General features: G+C 38.1%; 2 protein-coding genes across 2 annotated transcripts; one reads left to right on the top strand and one right to left on the bottom strand.

Annotated features, from left to right (window-relative positions):
• Window positions 1–4,821: 4,821 nt before the first annotated feature.
• On the top strand, window positions 4,822–7,215 carry LOC131257859 (SNW/SKI-interacting protein A-like). The gene is made up of 2 exons (XM_058258781.1): window positions 4,822–4,927; window positions 5,009–7,215. The coding sequence occupies exon 2, from the start codon at window positions 5,068–5,070 to the stop codon at window positions 6,862–6,864; it is 1,797 nt and encodes a 598-aa protein (XP_058114764.1). The 5' UTR covers window positions 4,822–4,927; window positions 5,009–5,067; the 3' UTR covers window positions 6,865–7,215.
• A 6,780-nt stretch (window positions 7,216–13,995) lies between these two features.
• Window positions 13,996–17,839, bottom strand: LOC131257867 (UPF0481 protein At3g47200-like). The gene is made up of 2 exons (XM_058258792.1): window positions 17,577–17,839; window positions 13,996–15,708 (listed from the first exon to the last, which is right to left on the bottom strand). The coding sequence occupies exon 2, from the start codon at window positions 15,500–15,502 to the stop codon at window positions 14,153–14,155; it is 1,350 nt and encodes a 449-aa protein (XP_058114775.1). The 5' UTR covers window positions 15,503–15,708; window positions 17,577–17,839; the 3' UTR covers window positions 13,996–14,152.
• Window positions 17,840–18,263: the final 424 nt, after the last annotated feature.

Raw genomic sequence — 18,263 nt, forward strand, 5'->3', positions numbered from 1 at the left:
GAGGAAAAATTATTAAATTAAATTTCAAATAAATTATAATATCCTACAATATTTTACAGTACAAATAGAATATATAATTAATTATTTAAAGTATTGATAATTCATTATATAGAATGGTGAATATAAGTGATGTAAGATTGATAAGTATATATAAGCAAATATGATTATAAAAATAAAATAATAATATATAATAATAATAACAAATTATAAATTATATAATTGTAATATGTAATCAGTATTAATATGATATATAATAAGATATATAATAAAATAAAATAAAATAAAAAGGTTTATAAGATCATTAATGTATAGTAAAATATAAATATTATGTTACATAATAATATAGTAGTAATACAATATAATTGTATGTTAAAAAAAAAAAAAAATAATGAAAAAATATATAACATAATTAAAGTAAACATGTGTAAGATAATATTATATTACATAATTAATACATAAGTATTTAATATTATTTATATGATTATGTTATAAGTCAAAAGGTTTTATCTGATAATATATAAAAATTTTAATAAATATAATTTATTATTTCTAAAAAAAAAATTATGTAAATGATGATATTAACAATTTAACATAAAAGTAATATAATAATTATATTAAATGTATCAAACAAAAGTAAATTTATTAATTTAGATAGTCAACTATAAAATAAGGTTAATCATACTGACATAATGTTGTAACAAATAATTTATATAATAATAATAGTATTCAAATTCCAAATTAATATCTTTCTTAACCTTATTTAATTTAGATTTAAAAATAAATAATAATAAAATTCTGAATTTAGATTTAAATAATTAGATAAATAATAATAATAATAATAAATTTTAAATTATCAAATAATAATTTAATTACATTATTAATGTTATATTATATAAATCAGTGTGATAATTTTTGTTATGTAAAGATTAAAATTCAAATTTTATTTCTAAAATTTGAAGAGTTAATTAAATTAAATTTAAATGAACTTAAGTTTAAGAAAATTTTCAAAATTTTGGAATTGAAACTAAATTGATTAGATTTCTATATTTTGAAATTCTAGTGATTAATGTATATTTAAAACTTTATTAAATTAAAATTTTAATAAAATATAATATTAGATTTTTAACTTAAAAAAAAATGTTTTCCTTGTAGTTCAAAATTTTTGTTTAAATTAAAATTTAAATAATTTATCGATTAAACCTAAATATACATTCTCAATGAATTATCAAAAGAAATTAAAATTTGTTATAAAATAATCAAGTTATTTCAATATATATGTGTGTATGTATGTATTTGTTAAGTTGATGTGATAAATAAAATAAAAATTTTACTTTGAAAATTTAGTGAATAAAAATAATAAATATTTTTATGCTAATATTTAACATTATTTAAGTGAAAAAAAATTAATTTAATTAAAGTTAGAATTTAAATAAAGTTTCTTGTACATTACAAACCATTCATTAAATAGACCACTTAGGTGTTATTTTCTTTTGGTAGATGGTGTCCTGAAACTCAACTTCTCACGCATCCAGCGAGTGTAGACAGCAACTTAATGCTATGTGTTGCGTCAGTGGGAGAAACTTGTTAAGAGCGTAAGCGTGGGTCACGTCTAGCATGCAACGCTAAGTAGGTCGTCGGCGTATGGTTTAGTCCAGAAATCGACGGTCCAAATATCAGGTGGGTGATTCTCCTCCATTTATGAACTTTCTGATTTTATGTATTTTAGAATATTTATTTATTTATTTATTTATTTGACATAATGACTTCAAATTAATATTGTTAAATTCCTTTATACCTAATATCTACTTTTCTAAATTTTAGCATGTACTGAATCTGATTAACTTGTAGAGTTAGATTTTAATCTAACTTTTATTTCTGAAATTTGGTGTTAAGATCTTAAATCTGTGTTAAAGTAATTGATTTAAATTAATTGGTTTAAAATAATATTAATAATTTGATTCTAAATTTTGGTATTTTTTTTAAGGGCAAAGAAAATAGCTTGATGTTTCAGTAAATTTCAGGAATTGAATTTTTACGGCATCGAATTTCTACACATTTGTATAGAACTTGCATTGTTGTATCAGGATTTAAATAATTAAATTATTTCGCTACTGATTTTGGAATAATTCATGACATGCATTCATCTCTACTGATTACGGAATTATAGAAAAAGAAAGAAAAATGAGAAAATGATTGTGGTATTAGCAAGTAGGGCAATCGTGTCCCTTGGGTGAGAGACCCTAAAGCCAGCAAGTAGGGCAATCGTGTCCCTTGGGTGAGAGACCCTAAAGCTAGCAAGTAGGGCAATCGTGTCCCTTGGGTGAAAGACCCTAGAACCCGTTGGATCCTTCGGAGTCTCCTTTGTGTACGGCGTATGAGTACAATTGTGTGCGCGGACATACGTCAGAGGTACAACTGGAGCAGTAGTCTGACTAGCTAACGTATAAATGAGTCCCTCACCATGAGGTACTGGTGTATAGGCGTTAATGCAACGTGGTCATACACCTAGGTACGGTGTTGTAAGATGTGATGATTATTTAATTTTATTCTTGAATTCATGATAGTGTGGCATTCAGTACGTCTTTATGATTCTAGCATCGCATTCATGTCATATGAAATATTTAATATTTTGATTCATGTTTTGGAATTTCAGAAAGTACTTTTATTATTTATTTGTTTGATATAAATCTAGAAATTTCATATTTGGTTGGATAAGATCCCACGAGCGGTTGTGCTCATACCCAAAATAACAGTGTTTCAGGGCATCAGAGTTTAGTCAAAGGCAAAGTGGAGTGAAGATCCAATCATCAATTTACTTATCTTTTATTTGTACCGATGGAAAAAAAAATGTATAATAAGAACTTAGAAATGAGTTTAGGCTGTAATAGTTAAAGATTGTATTTGATGAATATTGTTTATTGTAATGAGTTTTAATTAAGTGTGGTTGTGAATGTTTAAAATTGAATCATGACCTGAGATTCGGACCTGGGTCTAGTCAACTCGAGTACCGAATTTCAGGGCGTGACACACTCGACCAGTCATAGTTCAAGAGAGCACAAAGGTGCATTTTCCCCTCTTTCCTTATCTTTGAAAAATTAGAATGTCGGCATATAAGTCATTTAGGCTGCGCTCAGATACCTATAAGTTTTTGAAATTATAAGTTACGGGTAACCTATTTACAAGTGAAACAAAGTTACAGGTAATTCTATCTGGATGTAAGATGTAATTTACTTATAGATAACTTACTTTTTGTATTTGGATAACCCATAAGTTAGTTACGGTTAAGATATAGTTTATTCACATCAACTTGAGTCTAGAGTATAGATTTGTTTAAAAATCAAATCGATGCAAAAAAAAAAACTTGAAAAAAAGTAGGGAATTTTATTGAACCCACTTCGATGAATAGTTGGACTGATTTTTGAGGAAAACCAATCATTAGTTGGGTCTTAAAAGTGGGCCCGCGTATTAAAAAACATGTAAAAGTGGGCCTGCTTATATGTAACTTAAAAACTTCTTGAGGGCCACAAGTTTAAAATCAAATTAATATTTGTTTTTCCCTTCATCTAAGTCTTTATGTCTTTAATCATGAGGTAAGACATCACATAAACATTATAATCGGTACTAAAAAGTTTTTAATCATGAACGCCTAAGATTGAGATCTATCTCTTTTGCTCATTTTGGAATCAAGCCCTAAAATAATATGAAAAAAATTTATGAATAAAATGGATAAAACACATGCAACATGGTAAGGCCTACAAAGCACCAACTAGTAGTGATCTAGTTATTAGCTAATGCCGCTAGTCAAACTAAAGTAGATCTATCGAGGTGTGTGAGATCCCAAATTATCAAGCCCATTGTGATGCATTTTTCTCACATCCATGTTGAAAGCTCATTTTAGGACATGATCCAAAAATTTAAAAAACAATATGAATCTAATATGACCAAAGTACAAGAAACAATAGTAATTGATCATTAAAAACTTACCGTGGCCGCAAAAGTTTTTGGATCAAGATGATATCTATTTGGTTTATTCATCCAATCCTTTGTTGCCTTAAGAGGAGTGGGATTGTATACCAAGTAAACTCTTCAAGGCTCACCATGATTTATATACTATATCCACTCAATCCATTCATTCTACTATATAATTTTAAGTCTCGATCCCAAAAATAAAGAATATTCAAAGATCAAATGAACCACACCACATGAAACAGTGTGAATTGAACTTCTATTCTTAGGGCTACTTAAGTTTTGGATCAAGCCAGTATTTGATTTTTCCCTTCATCCATGTTTGTATGATCCTATGAACAGGTTGGATGACAAATAAACATCACCATGGGGCCTAGCAAGATTTCAATGGTGGAAGTCATTATTCCCACCGTTTCCTATAGTATGATCCACTTGAGCCCTTGATCTGGTCTCAACCCCTTAAATGAGCTGGAAAAAATCGGATGGACGGCGTGGATAAACCACATACATTCACCATGGGCCCAACTGAGTTTACTCCGTACGATAAGAGCGTACTGAGTAAACTCAGCACGCAGTCCGATTTCCTTGTCAATAGGTTGATGGCAAATAACTATTTCAGTGGACTCGCGATGTTTTTAATGGTAGGAATTTAGTTAAGATTGTTTCTTGTGGTGTGGCCCACTTAAGATTTGGATCAGCTTCAGTGTTGGGATCGTGAGCTTTCAATACGGATGGACGGTGTGGATGTAAGGAAAGTACATCAACGTGGGTCCCGTAGTTAGGCATCCGAAACCGCCCCTGCCAAACAGCGCCGTTCCGCACTGGCGCGAAAGGATAAAACTGAAGGAGAGGAAAAAGAAAAACGAAAAACGAAAAACGAATGAGGGTTTGGGCTTAACTTGCCAGAGCAGAGAGAGAGAGAGAGAGAGAAGAGAGAGAGAGAGAGACGCTTTCAGAGCAGGTATTTCTTTTATATGTTTTTCAATCCCGGTTTTGGATTTTTTGGCATGAGTTGATTTATTTTATTTCTTTCTTTGCCCAGGTCATCAAATTCAAGGCTTGAATTGGGGTTTTGATCTCCACTGATCAAACGATCTTGCCATGGCGGCACTTAAGGACCTCCTCCCGCCTGCGAAATCAACATCATCTTCATTCTATGACCACTCAAAGGACCCATGGTTCAAAGAACGCTTCAATTCCTCTGTGTCCGATCGTTCTGTCGTCGTCAAAACCAATCCAGTCCCTCCCTATGGGAAGCGGTCAGGCTTCATCCCCCGAAAGCCTGAGGATTTTGGGGATGGCGGTGCGTTCCCTGAGATTCATGTTGCCCAGTACCCACTTGGAATGGGCAGGAAGGATGAGAAGCCCGGATCGAAAATCCTTCCCCTCACCGTTGACTCTCAAGGTAACATTGCCTTTGATGCGATCGTTAAGCAGAATGAGAATGCATCGAAGATTGTGTACTCGCAGCACAGGGACCTCATCCCGAAAATGATATCTGAAGAAGAGAGCAAATCTGAAGAGTTAGAGAAGGAGATCGAGGAGACGACCCAAAGCACAAAGGCTGCTTTGGAGAAAATTGTCAATGTCAGATTGAGTGCGGCGCAGCCGAAGAATGTTCCAACACAGTCATCAGATTCTAAGTTTATTAAGTACAAGCCTTCGCAGCAGTCGGCAGCATTCAATTCAGGTGCGAAGGAGAGGATTATACGAATGGTGGAGATGCCTGTGGATCCACTCGAGCCACCCAAGTTCAAGCACAAGCGGGTCCCAAAGGCATCTGGGTCCCCGCCCGTTCCAGTCATGCACTCTCCACCTCGTCCAGTTACTGTAAAAGATCAGCAAGACTGGAAAATCCCACCGTGCATCTCGAATTGGAAGAATCAGAAAGGTTACACTATCCCATTGGATAAGCGTCTTGCGGCAGACGGAAGGGGTCTTCAGGATGTTCAGATCAATGACAACTTTGCCAAGCTCTCGGAAGCATTGTATGTTGCAGAGCAGAAAGCTAGAGAAGCTGTTGCTATGCGGTCGAAAGTTCAGAGGGAACTGTTGTTGAAGGAGAAGGATAGGAAGGAACAAGAGTTGCGGGCTCTGGCACAGAAGGCACGGTCAGAAAGAACTGGTGGTGCACCTCCTGCGGCCGTTCCTGTTCCTGCTGAGAAAAGCATGGCTGAGGGAGGTGAGATCAGAATGGAGAATGAGCGCGTGAAGGATATGCCAAGGGAGACAAAGGAGGAAAGGGAAGAGAGGTTGCAGCGTGAAAAAGTTCGTGAGGAGCGACGGCGGGAGAGGGAGAGGGAGAGAAGGTTGGAGGCTAAGGATGCTGCAATGGGGAAGAAGAGCAAGATCACCAGGGATAGAGATCGTGATATCAGCGAGAAGGTTGCACTTGGGATGGCTAGTACCGGAGCAGGTCGCACGGGTGAAGTCATGTATGACCAGAGGCTGTTTAACCAGGAGAAAGGAATGGAGTCTGGTTTTACTACGGACGACCAATACAATATATATGACAAGGGTCTCTTTACAGCACAATCAACGTTGTCTAGCCTGTACAGGCCTAAGAAAGATGCAGATGCCGAAATGTATGGAGGTGCGGATGAGCAGCTCGAGAAGGTTCTGAAGACAGATCGGTTCAAGCCTGACAAGGCATTTGGAGGTGCGTCTGAGAGGACAGGTCCTAGAGATAGGCCGGTTGAGTTTGACAAACACGTTGAAGAGGCTGATCCATTTGGATTGGACCTGTTCTTGACGGAGGTGAAGAAGGGGGGTAAGAAGGCGATGGAGAAAATAGGGAGTGGAGGGACTATGAAGGCAAGCGCAGGGTCTTCAATGAGAGATGGCTATGAGGGAGGAGGGTCCGGCAGAACTCGAATTGGGTTTGAAAGGGGGCACTGAAGACAGCTGAGCTGTTCATTCAGATAAAATCCTCTTCCATGCCTATCTTAGCTTGCTCTTGCTCTCCTGATGTCCGAAATCTGTTGACTAGGTTCGAGGAGGGAATTTTGCGTTTTCTTTGTAAGAGGTTGTTTTAGGGACTGGCATGCTGTTCCATGCCAGTGCCTATTGCCCTCTACCAGGCAAATCAGCAAATCAATTGGCTCGATCTTCTGACGTCCAACTATGCTAAATGGACCCACCTATGTATGTTTTCTTACATTTGAAATGAACTTGGTGTGAGTAAGAGTCTGTGGAATGCTGTATTCTTACTGTATTAGCTACAATGAGATATTAATGGTGGTTTCTTTAGCTTTCTTTCTCTTTTGAACTAGATGGATCTTTCATATTGTAGCTGAATCTAATACGTTGGTTGAAAAATATCATGGGCTACGTTTAGCACCAAAAAAAAAAAAAAAGGAGGAAAAAATCATGCTTCTTGACATCATCATGTTTATCGCTTGTTTTTGCTCAATTTCAATCCCACGCATCCTAATTGATAAGAAGGGGAAAAAAAACGCTAACAAAAATCCTTCTGAGAAACTTTGGAAGCACTAGCTTTAGCATGATGCATGCTTTCAAGTTTGATATTTGGTGGCTTTTTCCAGAGGATCTTCGGCTATAATATTTGGGTTCTTAAGTTTGTGAAGTGGGGATTAAGCTCAGTGATTCAAATCTTAGTTACCTAATTTACTCTACATGTGTGGTTTTGAGTGTTCTAATTCACAGTTCGGATGCTCCAATTCAATGATATTGATCGTTCATCACAACTTAAAAAGCAATCGGAACAGGTTTGAGGCAGTTTGTGGCTCATATTGTTGCACTTTTATCAGCAATTCAGGCCCTTTTTTGTGTGTGTGTGTGTGTGTGTGTGGCAGCTTGCAAATCCTGGTGGAGTTCCATTTAGATTTGGAAGTACTCAGCTATTCCAATATCGAAGCAGCTGGTATCTTCTTCTTCTTGTTGTGGACTGTTGTAGTTGTTGCTCTTCTTCTTTTTCTTGTGAATATATCATTGTGCTTAGTAATTCAGTTGGGGATTTGGAGATTCTGGAGTGTTGCTTTTAGTTTGCCACCGGGTGGATACGCCAGCTCAGTGGACAGCGACAGTTGGGCTGTGGTCGGCCTTTGATCAGTGTGCTGCAAAAGGAACTATTATGGCAGCAGGCTACAACTTCATGCAATTGCTGTTGAGTTTTTGCATATTGCCTATCGACAGGTTGTCCCGCCAAATCAACAACCATGGATGTTTGCATCATGTACAATGAGCAGGGAATGGTATAGAAGTTCTAATTAGCGACTGTTTGTCCTAGTGATGTATAGTTCTTTGCGTGACCAACTCAAAAGTGTACATCAATGGCCCACATTAAACTGAAAATGCTATCCATGGTCAGCCCTGCTGCGGCCTATTCATCTGGATTGCTGAACCATGGCTCCAGTTATAGAAATCAAGAATCAAATGTACTGTGGATATCCTTGGGTCTAGGTTCACGTAATCCTCTCAATCCTCTGCTCAGACACATTCAACAACAGCCTGGAATTTTGATTCGCACAAGTGGGGCCCATGGTTTGATGATTTGTTAGGCCTGGACCATGCCCCAAAAACTTCCTATTGGAGGATCACAGTTGCCATCGGGCCTTTTCTCAGTTGAATGGTAGGTCATTCTTGTCCTCTTCTTATTTGTCTATTTGCAGTTGAACAGTTACTATTGATCAAGTGAAGAGTTGGGACATGGTCCATCCATGGTGGGTCCATCTGAACAATGGCCTTGGTTGCAAGGGCCATAAGAATAAATAGGATTTATGTACCAGATACATGATGGATTCATGGTTTTCTGATCCAGGCCACCTGTCCAATGAAAACCGTTGTGGGTGGACCATATGCTCAGAATATCCTCTTGTCCTGTTTGGATGCCTGTAAGTTGGGGTAAGTGGGAAGTGACTTACAGGGAAGTCACTTACAGGTGGTGTTTGGGGGAGGAAATTCACCTGTAAGTCACGCGCGCAATCAGCGTCCTCTCCTTCTCCGCAATTAGGGTTGCCGGAACCTGTCTTCCCCTCTCTCCCTCTGTGCAGCTAGGGTTATGACTTTCTTTTTTCATTTCCTTTTTTAAACTTTTATTTAAAGTGGGCCCAATTCGGTGAGGCTGTGAAAGTGGGACCCACACCTTAATGTATTTTTGGTATATCCACACCACCCATCAGTTTTGCCAGCTCGTTTTGGCACTTGGGCCCAAACATGAAGCAGATCCAAATCTCAGTTGGGCCACGCCAAGAGAAACAATGGTGATTGAACGTCGGCCATTAAGAAATTCCTGGGGGCCACCATAATGTTTATTTGTTGTCCAACCTGTTGATGAGGTCACACATACCTGGACGAAGAGTAAACATGAATATCAGCTTGATCCAAAACTTTTGTAGCCTATAAGAAGTTTTATTGGTGAGTATTCAATCACCGTTGTTTCCCATGGTGTGCCCCACCTGAGATTTGGATCTACTTTATTTTTGGGCCCAAGCCCTTAAATGAGTTGTCAAAACTGATGGGCGGCATGGATCTGGAACTTGGCCTTTTTTCTTCTAGCCATTGCTTTTTCAATCCATGGATGATATGGTTAGGAGCATATAGTCGAAGGAGTTGTTTACAACCATAAGCAATCAACTATGGTCCCTCCAAATGGATGTTTGGAATTCTTGATTAGACCTATTATTTGTATAAACATTTTTTTTTTTTTTTTACTTTCCATTTTCTGACAATTTTTTGGCTATTGACTGGATGGTTACAATCATTTGACTGGCGTGATTTTTTCTAAATGTTCATTAATTGTGGGCTGAACTTGATGGAAAGGTTCGAATCAATTGATTGTACTGTCCATGTGTCCCTATGCAACTTTTGTTGTGCAAGCAATTGATCTTGTCTCATTTTACATGGTCCTATCTAAGTGGGGCCCACCAGGTCAATAGTCTAGGTTAGGGAGCCATGAATTCTAGTTGTAGCATCTGATTATGTAATATAGCTCTATTGTAGGAATTTTGAATTCATGGGCCCATTTTTATGAGCCACTTGATGATTGGTTTAGCCTTAATAATTTGCTTAAATATTCATCTAGATGGACTTAATAAAATGGCATATTTGGTGTCAAGATTTCTTCTGTGATCATAACATTTTGGAACGATTTCTTGCTCCAAGCTTTGCTTGGTATGAATATATAGCTTCTTACCGTAACTAACTTATAGGTTACTCAAACACAAAAACCAACTTACCTGTAAGTGACTTACAGCTTACATCCAAACAGGATAACCTGTAAGTGACTTTCAGGTGTAAGTAACTTACCTGTAAGTCACTTACAACTTCAAAAAACTTACAGGCATCCAAACAAGCCCTAAAAGCAATTCTCTATCCACGAAGCAACTTGTGCATCAGAGATGCTAAACATACATTTCCGTTTCAAATATAATATAACATTTTATCCTGTAGGTAGAATGTTATAGTCATTGAGCAGCAAGAATTGAGAAGGATGGTAGTGATGGTGGGTAATCAAAATGTGGGTCATCTAACTTTGACTGCGAACTAGGGGAATCACGGCACCAATCAGGTAAATGATGTCCCATGTTTGAAGTGCTTGTGCATCGACCTCGCATGCCAAACATGCCACAGTGTCATATGTCGCAGAGATTGAAGGACAAATCTTTATTATAGATGGCTGCTCATGCCTAGATTGTTGAAGAGATCAGCCACCTCTTCATGGTTGCCTACCAATTGCCAATATTCCATTGCAACATAGAAGCTTGATGCCATCTGAAGGGATTTGAGAGCCATCTGTGAATCTGTGAATGTATGTAAGCTGGAATGAGGTAACTGCAGCAATAATAGCACTTGGACGAGCAAGTTGGTTTGATGGTAAGGGCAGAATTTCCATTACCCCCATTGGGTGGTTATTCGTTAGTTCCTATTGCAGGCTTTTGGAGGACTCTCGTCTGGTAATTTGATGGGCAGCAATACAATACAGAACCAGTACTCTTGTTTTTCCTTGTTATCTGAATGATCCTTGGACCCTTTGATTTTGTCTAGATCTCTATTGCTGAGTTTGTGCAGGAAGATTCCAGTCTCAGCTGGTTTGTGCTGATTTTGGGCCCTTCTATGAGAAATGTAATTGGAATTCTTATTCTTCTGTACATTGTGTTGGATTATTCTTCTGGACCCTTATGCATTCCAATACATTGCTGCATATAGGGGTTTCTAGGATCACCTGCTATTCGGATTGGGCCATGATTGGAATTCTTCCTTGCTTATAGTCTGTCCGCTCTTGAGAAGTCTTCATGGTGCTGCTGATTTTATTTTTTTTCCATGTAGGCTGCTTTTCTGTGCCTATGCAGCTCATTGTGTTTCTGTTTGGAATCGATTTGTCTCCGTGGATTGTAGGCTCATTCGAAGTGGAGCTGCATTTGTGATGCCTTGAGATTTGGTCAGTTTGGTCTATTTATCTCCTTGGATTGTAGGCTTGTTCTAAGCGGAGCTGCATTTGTCGTGCTTTGAGATTTAGTCATCCTTGGGTTTATCTATTTTCCATTATTGGGCTGTTGTCCTTGTCTCTTTGGTTGTTATGGGTTTAATGGCCTAGTTTATGTCTGTATGTGTCTCTTGTGGTACGGCCCTTCTCACTGTATTTTCTTTCTTCATTTAATAAAATTTATGTTTACCTAGTGAAAACAAAAACCCCCAGAAAAGGTAGGAAACTGGAGAGAAATTGGAGTCCAAAACTTGAAGGTTGAGGTGGAAAAACGATTCTTATTGATGAAGAAGTTATGGAATTCTGGGCAGTTGGTACCGGATTGTTCCACGAACAATATTGCCCTAAACTGCATTTTCTAAATGAGCTAGAGCTAATCTGAATTGATCCTGTAACAGGTTGGTAATTACTACATTTATATTTCAGCTGATTCTTATTGTCAGGTGTGCCCAATCCAAATTTCTTTCTGATCAAATGATCTGCAGCAGCCAATACTCCTGCAGTAACAACATGTATTGTTGCTGTTTTGCTAGGCTTTTTAATTGGATTTGGAGTCGACTTTTATGATTTTTGTGCAACTGATTGCCAAGTACTAAAAGAATTGAAGGACACTTAGCAAAATACTTGAAAATGTTAAGGATGCTCCATGGCACTTAGTCCTCCAAGCTCATAGCGCCATGTGCTTGAAGAAGTGAAGGACGACATGTGCTTGATGAAGTGAAGGACAACATTTGCAAGAGACATTTCTTTGCCATTCTCAACCTTATGACACCTCTTCCCCTTTTACAGCCCATCTTTGCAATACAAGCTTTAGTTTAGTTCAGTCGGAGTTTGATCTTAACCATCCAAAATTTCACCACTCTTTATGGGCTCAAACAAGCCTCAAGACAATGGTTTGCTAAATTCTCGGTAGCATTATATTGTGCGGGTTGTATTCAGTCCAAGACTGACTACTCCTTTTTCATCAGGCATCGTGGCACCACTTTTACTACAGTATTGGTCTATGTTGATGATGTTATTGTAACTAGTAACGACGACAATGCGATATCCACTTTGAAGACTTTCTTACATCGTCAATTTTACATTAAAGACCTCAGACCACTTAAATATATTTTGGAATTGAGATAGCTTGTTCCCATCGAGGCATCTACATAAGCCAATGTAAATACACTATTGATATCTTATCCGATGTTGGTTTACTTGGTGTACTTGATGCCTAATTGATAGACTTACCTATGGATCGGAACTCCAAACTCTCTGGTGAGGAAGGTAAACTTCTCACCGATCTAACTCCATATTATCACTTGGTTGGGCATCTTCTTTATCTTACTATTACTCGGCCAAATATTGTATAATCTGTACAGACTCTTAATCAGTTCAGGAACAAACCGCGACATCCTCATTAGGATGCAACACTTCGTGTTCTTCATTTTCTGAAAGAAACTTCAAGCTAAGGACTATTTATGTCTTCTTCTAGTTCCTTTTGTCTGAAGGGATATTATAATTCTAATTGGGCTAGTTTTCTCATGACAAACAGCTCTCTCACTGGCTATTGCACCTTTCTTGGCAAATATTCTCTATCATGGAAAACAAAGAAGTAAACAACTGTTTTTCGCTCCTCGGCCGAAACTGAGTATCACTCCATTGCTACTATCAGTTGTGAACTCACATGGTTTCTTTATCTTCTTCATGACTTTCGTATTCGAAATATTCAGCCGACCCTCCTGTTTTGTGATAATCAAGTCACCCTTCACATAGCTGGAAATCCAATCTTTCATGAACGTGCACATTGAGCTTAATTGGCACCTTGTTCGTGGAAAGATTCAATCAGGGTTAATTCAGCCCTCTTATGTATCATCGCGACTTCAGCCTGCAAATTTATTTACCAAACCATTGGGCAAGGAAACTTTCCTACGATTAAGCTCCTAGTTGGGCATTCTTCAATGCTCATTCTCCACCTTGAGGGGGAGTATTAGATTGTAAATCTGTACACATCTATTAATTACCCCTAACTAGATTTTAAGATTTATATTTAGCAATTATACAGGTAATTTAGATTAGGAAGTTACCCAAAATACTTTGTATCTTCTCTATAAGAAGATCATTCCTCCTTCAATCTAAAATCATCAGAGACATTCCTTCATCTCACATCTTTCAGGTCAAATGATCCGCAGCAGCCAATACTCCAGCGGTAACTAAATGCATTGTTGCTGCCTTGCTAGGCTTTTCTATTGGAATTGGAACTGACTCTTATGATTTTTGTGTTGCTGATCACCAAGTACTAAAGAATTTAAAGATACTCAGCTAAATACTTGAAAAAGTTGAGGATGCTCCATGACACAAAGCCCTTGAAGCTCATCAGCATCATGTGCTTGAAGAAGTGAAGGATGGCGTGTGCTTGAAGAAATGAAAGATGACATTTCCAAGAGACATTTCTTTGCCATTCTCTACCATAGGAAACCTCTTCCACTTTTACGGTCCATCTCTGCAATACAAGTTTTAGTTCTGTCGGGAGTTTAATCTTAATCATCCAAATCTTCAACAAGCAAGCACATTTAAAGAAGAAGAAAAAAAAAACCTTACCATGAAAGGACTCACACATTGGAGATGCTAAATATAGAAATCATTGTCAGACATAATACATCATTTTTCTTTGATAAATGGAACATTAAGCCACTGAGAAACAAGAAATTGAAAAGGAAATGAATCGTCCATAGCACATCTTCCAGTTCAAGCATGGGTCTATGATGGTGAGTGGAAATATGAAAATGGAGCAAAGAATGTCTGTATGAATGTAAGGACAAGGAATATCACAGCACCAATCAGGGAAATGATGGCCCATGGATTATTGAAGTACTTGTGCATCAAGCTTGCACGCCAAGCATGCCACGGGGTCCTGTAATATTCATCTATTCCCTTAGAAACATCAGAAAGATAGAAATCGTTGGAATCAACGATTACATCTCTGCCAAGCTTGTTGAAGAGATCAGCTACCTCTTCATCACTGCCCAACCAGTTCTTGATGATTCCATTGTGGCATAGAATCCCAACATCTGTTGCAGAGTTGATGAGACAATCCATGAAGGTGGCGTAAGTCGTAATGTGGTTACTGCAATAAGAATAGCATTGTTCGAAGGCGATGAGGTTTAGGAAGACTGAGTTGGTACCATCTTCAATGGATAAGGGCGGAATTTCTATCACCCCTTTTCCAAATTTAATATCTAAGAAGTTACTAGCATTACCTGCCTTGAACTTCACCCCTGCCTCACGAAGTTTTGTCGCGCATGGAAATGGATTGAACGATTCATTCTCTCCTTCTGTCTGGCTTTTTTTATGTAGATTGATTTCAAGAACGAGACTTGAGTGAAATAGGTGGAGCAAATGCTGGATTTCGCATTTGTGATTGGGATCGGAAATCGGATTGTCTTCTACTGTTATTGTGTTTCTACTTGGCCAAATATCGTTGAAGAAGTTGAGGATGATGCTTGTGAAAGAGTTGTCCAGTAGGAGTGGAAATTTAATTAGATCGAATAAACGTTTGAGAACACAGAATGGAATTTGGTTATCGAGCATCAGCAAGTCAATTTGCAACTTCCATGTGAGCCAGCTCTGCATGAAGATGGGGTCGTTTTTTCTACCCTTACGGCTGTACTGCTTGTAAAGGAGCTGGAGAATGAAGCAACCATCAACCACCATCATCTCAACAAATTGGTTGCTGTTGAGGTGGATGGTTTCTGAATAACACTCCCTTGCACGTTGCTCCAACTCCTTGATGGCCATCAAATACCTCTCCAATCCGATGTCACTGTCCCGAGAGAGGACCTCATGCAAGTACCTATGTTTGTGCTGTTCCATGGCCTCTAGCATTTTCTCACCATGGTGGAATGGGCCCACAGAGACAGAATGAGGGGTGTAGGCCGTTTTGTCAGCTTCACGTAAGCAATGGGGGACTCTGTAAATGGAACAACAATTACTACATGCTGACGCTTTTAGTTTTTGCAAATCAGCCTGGATCTTCCCTTTTAAAGAACTCACCCATATTGGATCTAGGGCCATGGTCTCCATGGAAATTGATGAACTGCTTACTGCCATTCTTGGATTTTGATAGAGATCGGATCCAATGAAAATAGAAGAACAACACACTTAAAGATAGACTTAACGTGCATTACGGTGTCACTATCTTGAAGGCGATATTTGCACCCGATGTTTAAACCGGCTTACAAGGGGATATCGTAACAAATCCACCTCTAGTATACAATAAGCTTCCTTTCTCGAACCAGAGAAATGTGAGCTTTGACCTGTAAAATCATACAATAAGGAACACACATTTGAAATTTACAAACCTAATTTCTTTATTTTTTGCAATATACACCTTGACTTCTTCACTTCTACAATTTCTGCAGATTTTTTGAAATGTCTCAAAATTAGAAAATGGTGGAGAGAGAGGAGAATGTGGTTGTTGTGGTAAGACCCACGATTATATTTTATAGACATTAAAGGAGTGTTTGAATCCCTTTCATAAAAATATATATTCATTTACGGTGCCTATTCATTTAATTGTAACTTCCTTTCACAATTTGAATTTAAAATTGTTACATTTCACCTCTAGTCACTAAGAATCATCAAGACCCACGTTCATATATATATATGAAAACACACATCCAATACAAAGCTTTGTATTTCCAAACATGGGCAATTTTATCCTACAATGATTAAAAAAAAAAAGAAAAAAAGAAGCTAGTTGCTTAAGTGCAACAAGTGGAGAACTTTGATACTCGGTAAATGCGTGATGATAGGCATGCAATTACAAATTATACAACGAAGGCAATTCAAGCGGCTTGACAAGATTGATAAAGAACATATGCATTGTTTGCATGGGTTTGCTGAAGCAGTATATCCAATTAGAATGAATGCATTGATTTTCATCCATGATAATGAACTTGTTTTTGCTTCAGCTAGCCGTACATTCGCTTATAGAAAAGATATATAAAAATGCGCTTTTGAAATCAGTTAAACTGAAGCTGGTAAACCACGGCACCTTGGGACGCGGATTTCCCACGGAAGCCTCTTCGCACAAAGGATGCTGCGTGGGGCCCACTGCAATGTTTGTGAGAAATCCACCACGTCCATCCGTTTTTTGAGATCATTTTAGGACGTGTGAAAAAAAATTGAGGTGGATCAAAAACTAAAGTGGGTCACAAGATAGGAAACAGTGGGGATTCAGTGAACACCTTGAAACATTCTTATGGCCATCAAAGTTTTTTATAAGGCTAATATTTTGGTGATTTCACTTCATCCCATTGGGAATGAACTTATAAACGGTTTGGATGGCATATAAACATCAAGTTGGAGACCAGGAAGATTTCAATGGTAGGAATTTCTTTCCCCAATTTTCCCTCTGGTGTGACCCACTTGAGTTTTCGATCCACCTCACTTTTAGTCTCACGTTCTAAAATGATCTCGAAAAACGGATGGACGCGGTGGATTTCTCACAAACATCACGGTGGGCCCCACGCAGCATCCTTGTGCATGAACTTCCTGCCAAAGACTTTAACAGGAGATCCGCGACTCAAAAGGATGGCCGATTGATTATTATTATTATTTTTTAAAATTTATAATTTACAAACTAGATCGTGAATTTCAAGAACCTATGATCATCACGTGGACCACACATGTAGACACAATCTGCGCCCTTGTTGGCAGTTGAAGGGCACATAGATCGATTCAGGTAACTATAATGCTCAAGCTGATCTCCAACTGTACACGTGGCATGTAACTCGAAACTGAACCGTCATGGATTATAAAATAAACTTTTAAAATGAAATTTGATAATAACGGGTCTGATTGGTATACATACAATGGACAGTTGAATAAAATGGTACACTGTCCAGATTCAACGTCTAAATGTCCATTAATCAGTTGTCAGGCTTTCGTTCGTGATCCCTTTGAATTTTGGCACATGAACGATGTATAGTGGCTCCCACTACTTGGACGGTTAGGATATGAGCTTGTGTCACGTAGATAGTTGGAGAAGGCCCTACACTGCAGCGGCGTAGTCTGTAGCACCCTTCTAAACCCCTTTCCCACGATGGTCGAATCCAACCTCCCCATACATTCGCAATGGAAAAAAAAAAAAAAGAATCTCAAATGGAAGGAACTGCATTACCTTTGAATGGAAGGAGCTATGAAGGGGGCTGTTGCAGGGAGAGAGAAGAGGTATGTCGGTGGGAGACGACGGTAGATTCCGGCGGGTGGCAGAGCTACCGCAAGGGCTGTTTCAGGGAGTTGTGAAGGGGCTGCGCTGGTGGATACCGGCAATGATTGGAGAGAGAGAGTGGGCTATGCGGGGCTTTACAGCTGGAAGGTGATAAATGTGGGATAAATTGAAATCTGTGTTTTACAATGATCAAGGCTATGTGGGGCTTTACAAACGGGAGCGGATTGCATACTGAACTGGCAAATTGTCGTTGGTGGAATACCGATAGGCTGTTCCTGTAATGAATGCTCCCGCACGCCACATCCGTTAGCCTCTGTTTCCCCGTGAACAGGTGATGTGTTTAATTTCAACGGCCCGAGAGAATTTTGGTTGGCATTTTCAAACTGGTGGTCTGACTTTATTTGATTTGCTTTCTTAGATGTGGGGCCCACCTAAATCTTGCCGCCTTTCACGGCTGGGATATGCTCCAATCTGCGGACGGATGAAGTATGTTAGTTTGATATGCTAACATAGAATAACTGTGATAGATCCTGACCATTCACAATATACAAAAATCATTTACAATTCATAATAATCAAAGTCGTTTTGGTAAACTTAAAATAGAGGCTATGTTTTTTTTTATTTTTTTATTTTTAT

The sequence above is a fragment of the Magnolia sinica genome, chromosome 1 (genome assembly GCF_029962835.1).
Source record: "Magnolia sinica isolate HGM2019 chromosome 1, MsV1, whole genome shotgun sequence".
Classification (NCBI taxonomy): Eukaryota; Viridiplantae; Streptophyta; class Magnoliopsida; order Magnoliales; family Magnoliaceae; genus Magnolia; species Magnolia sinica.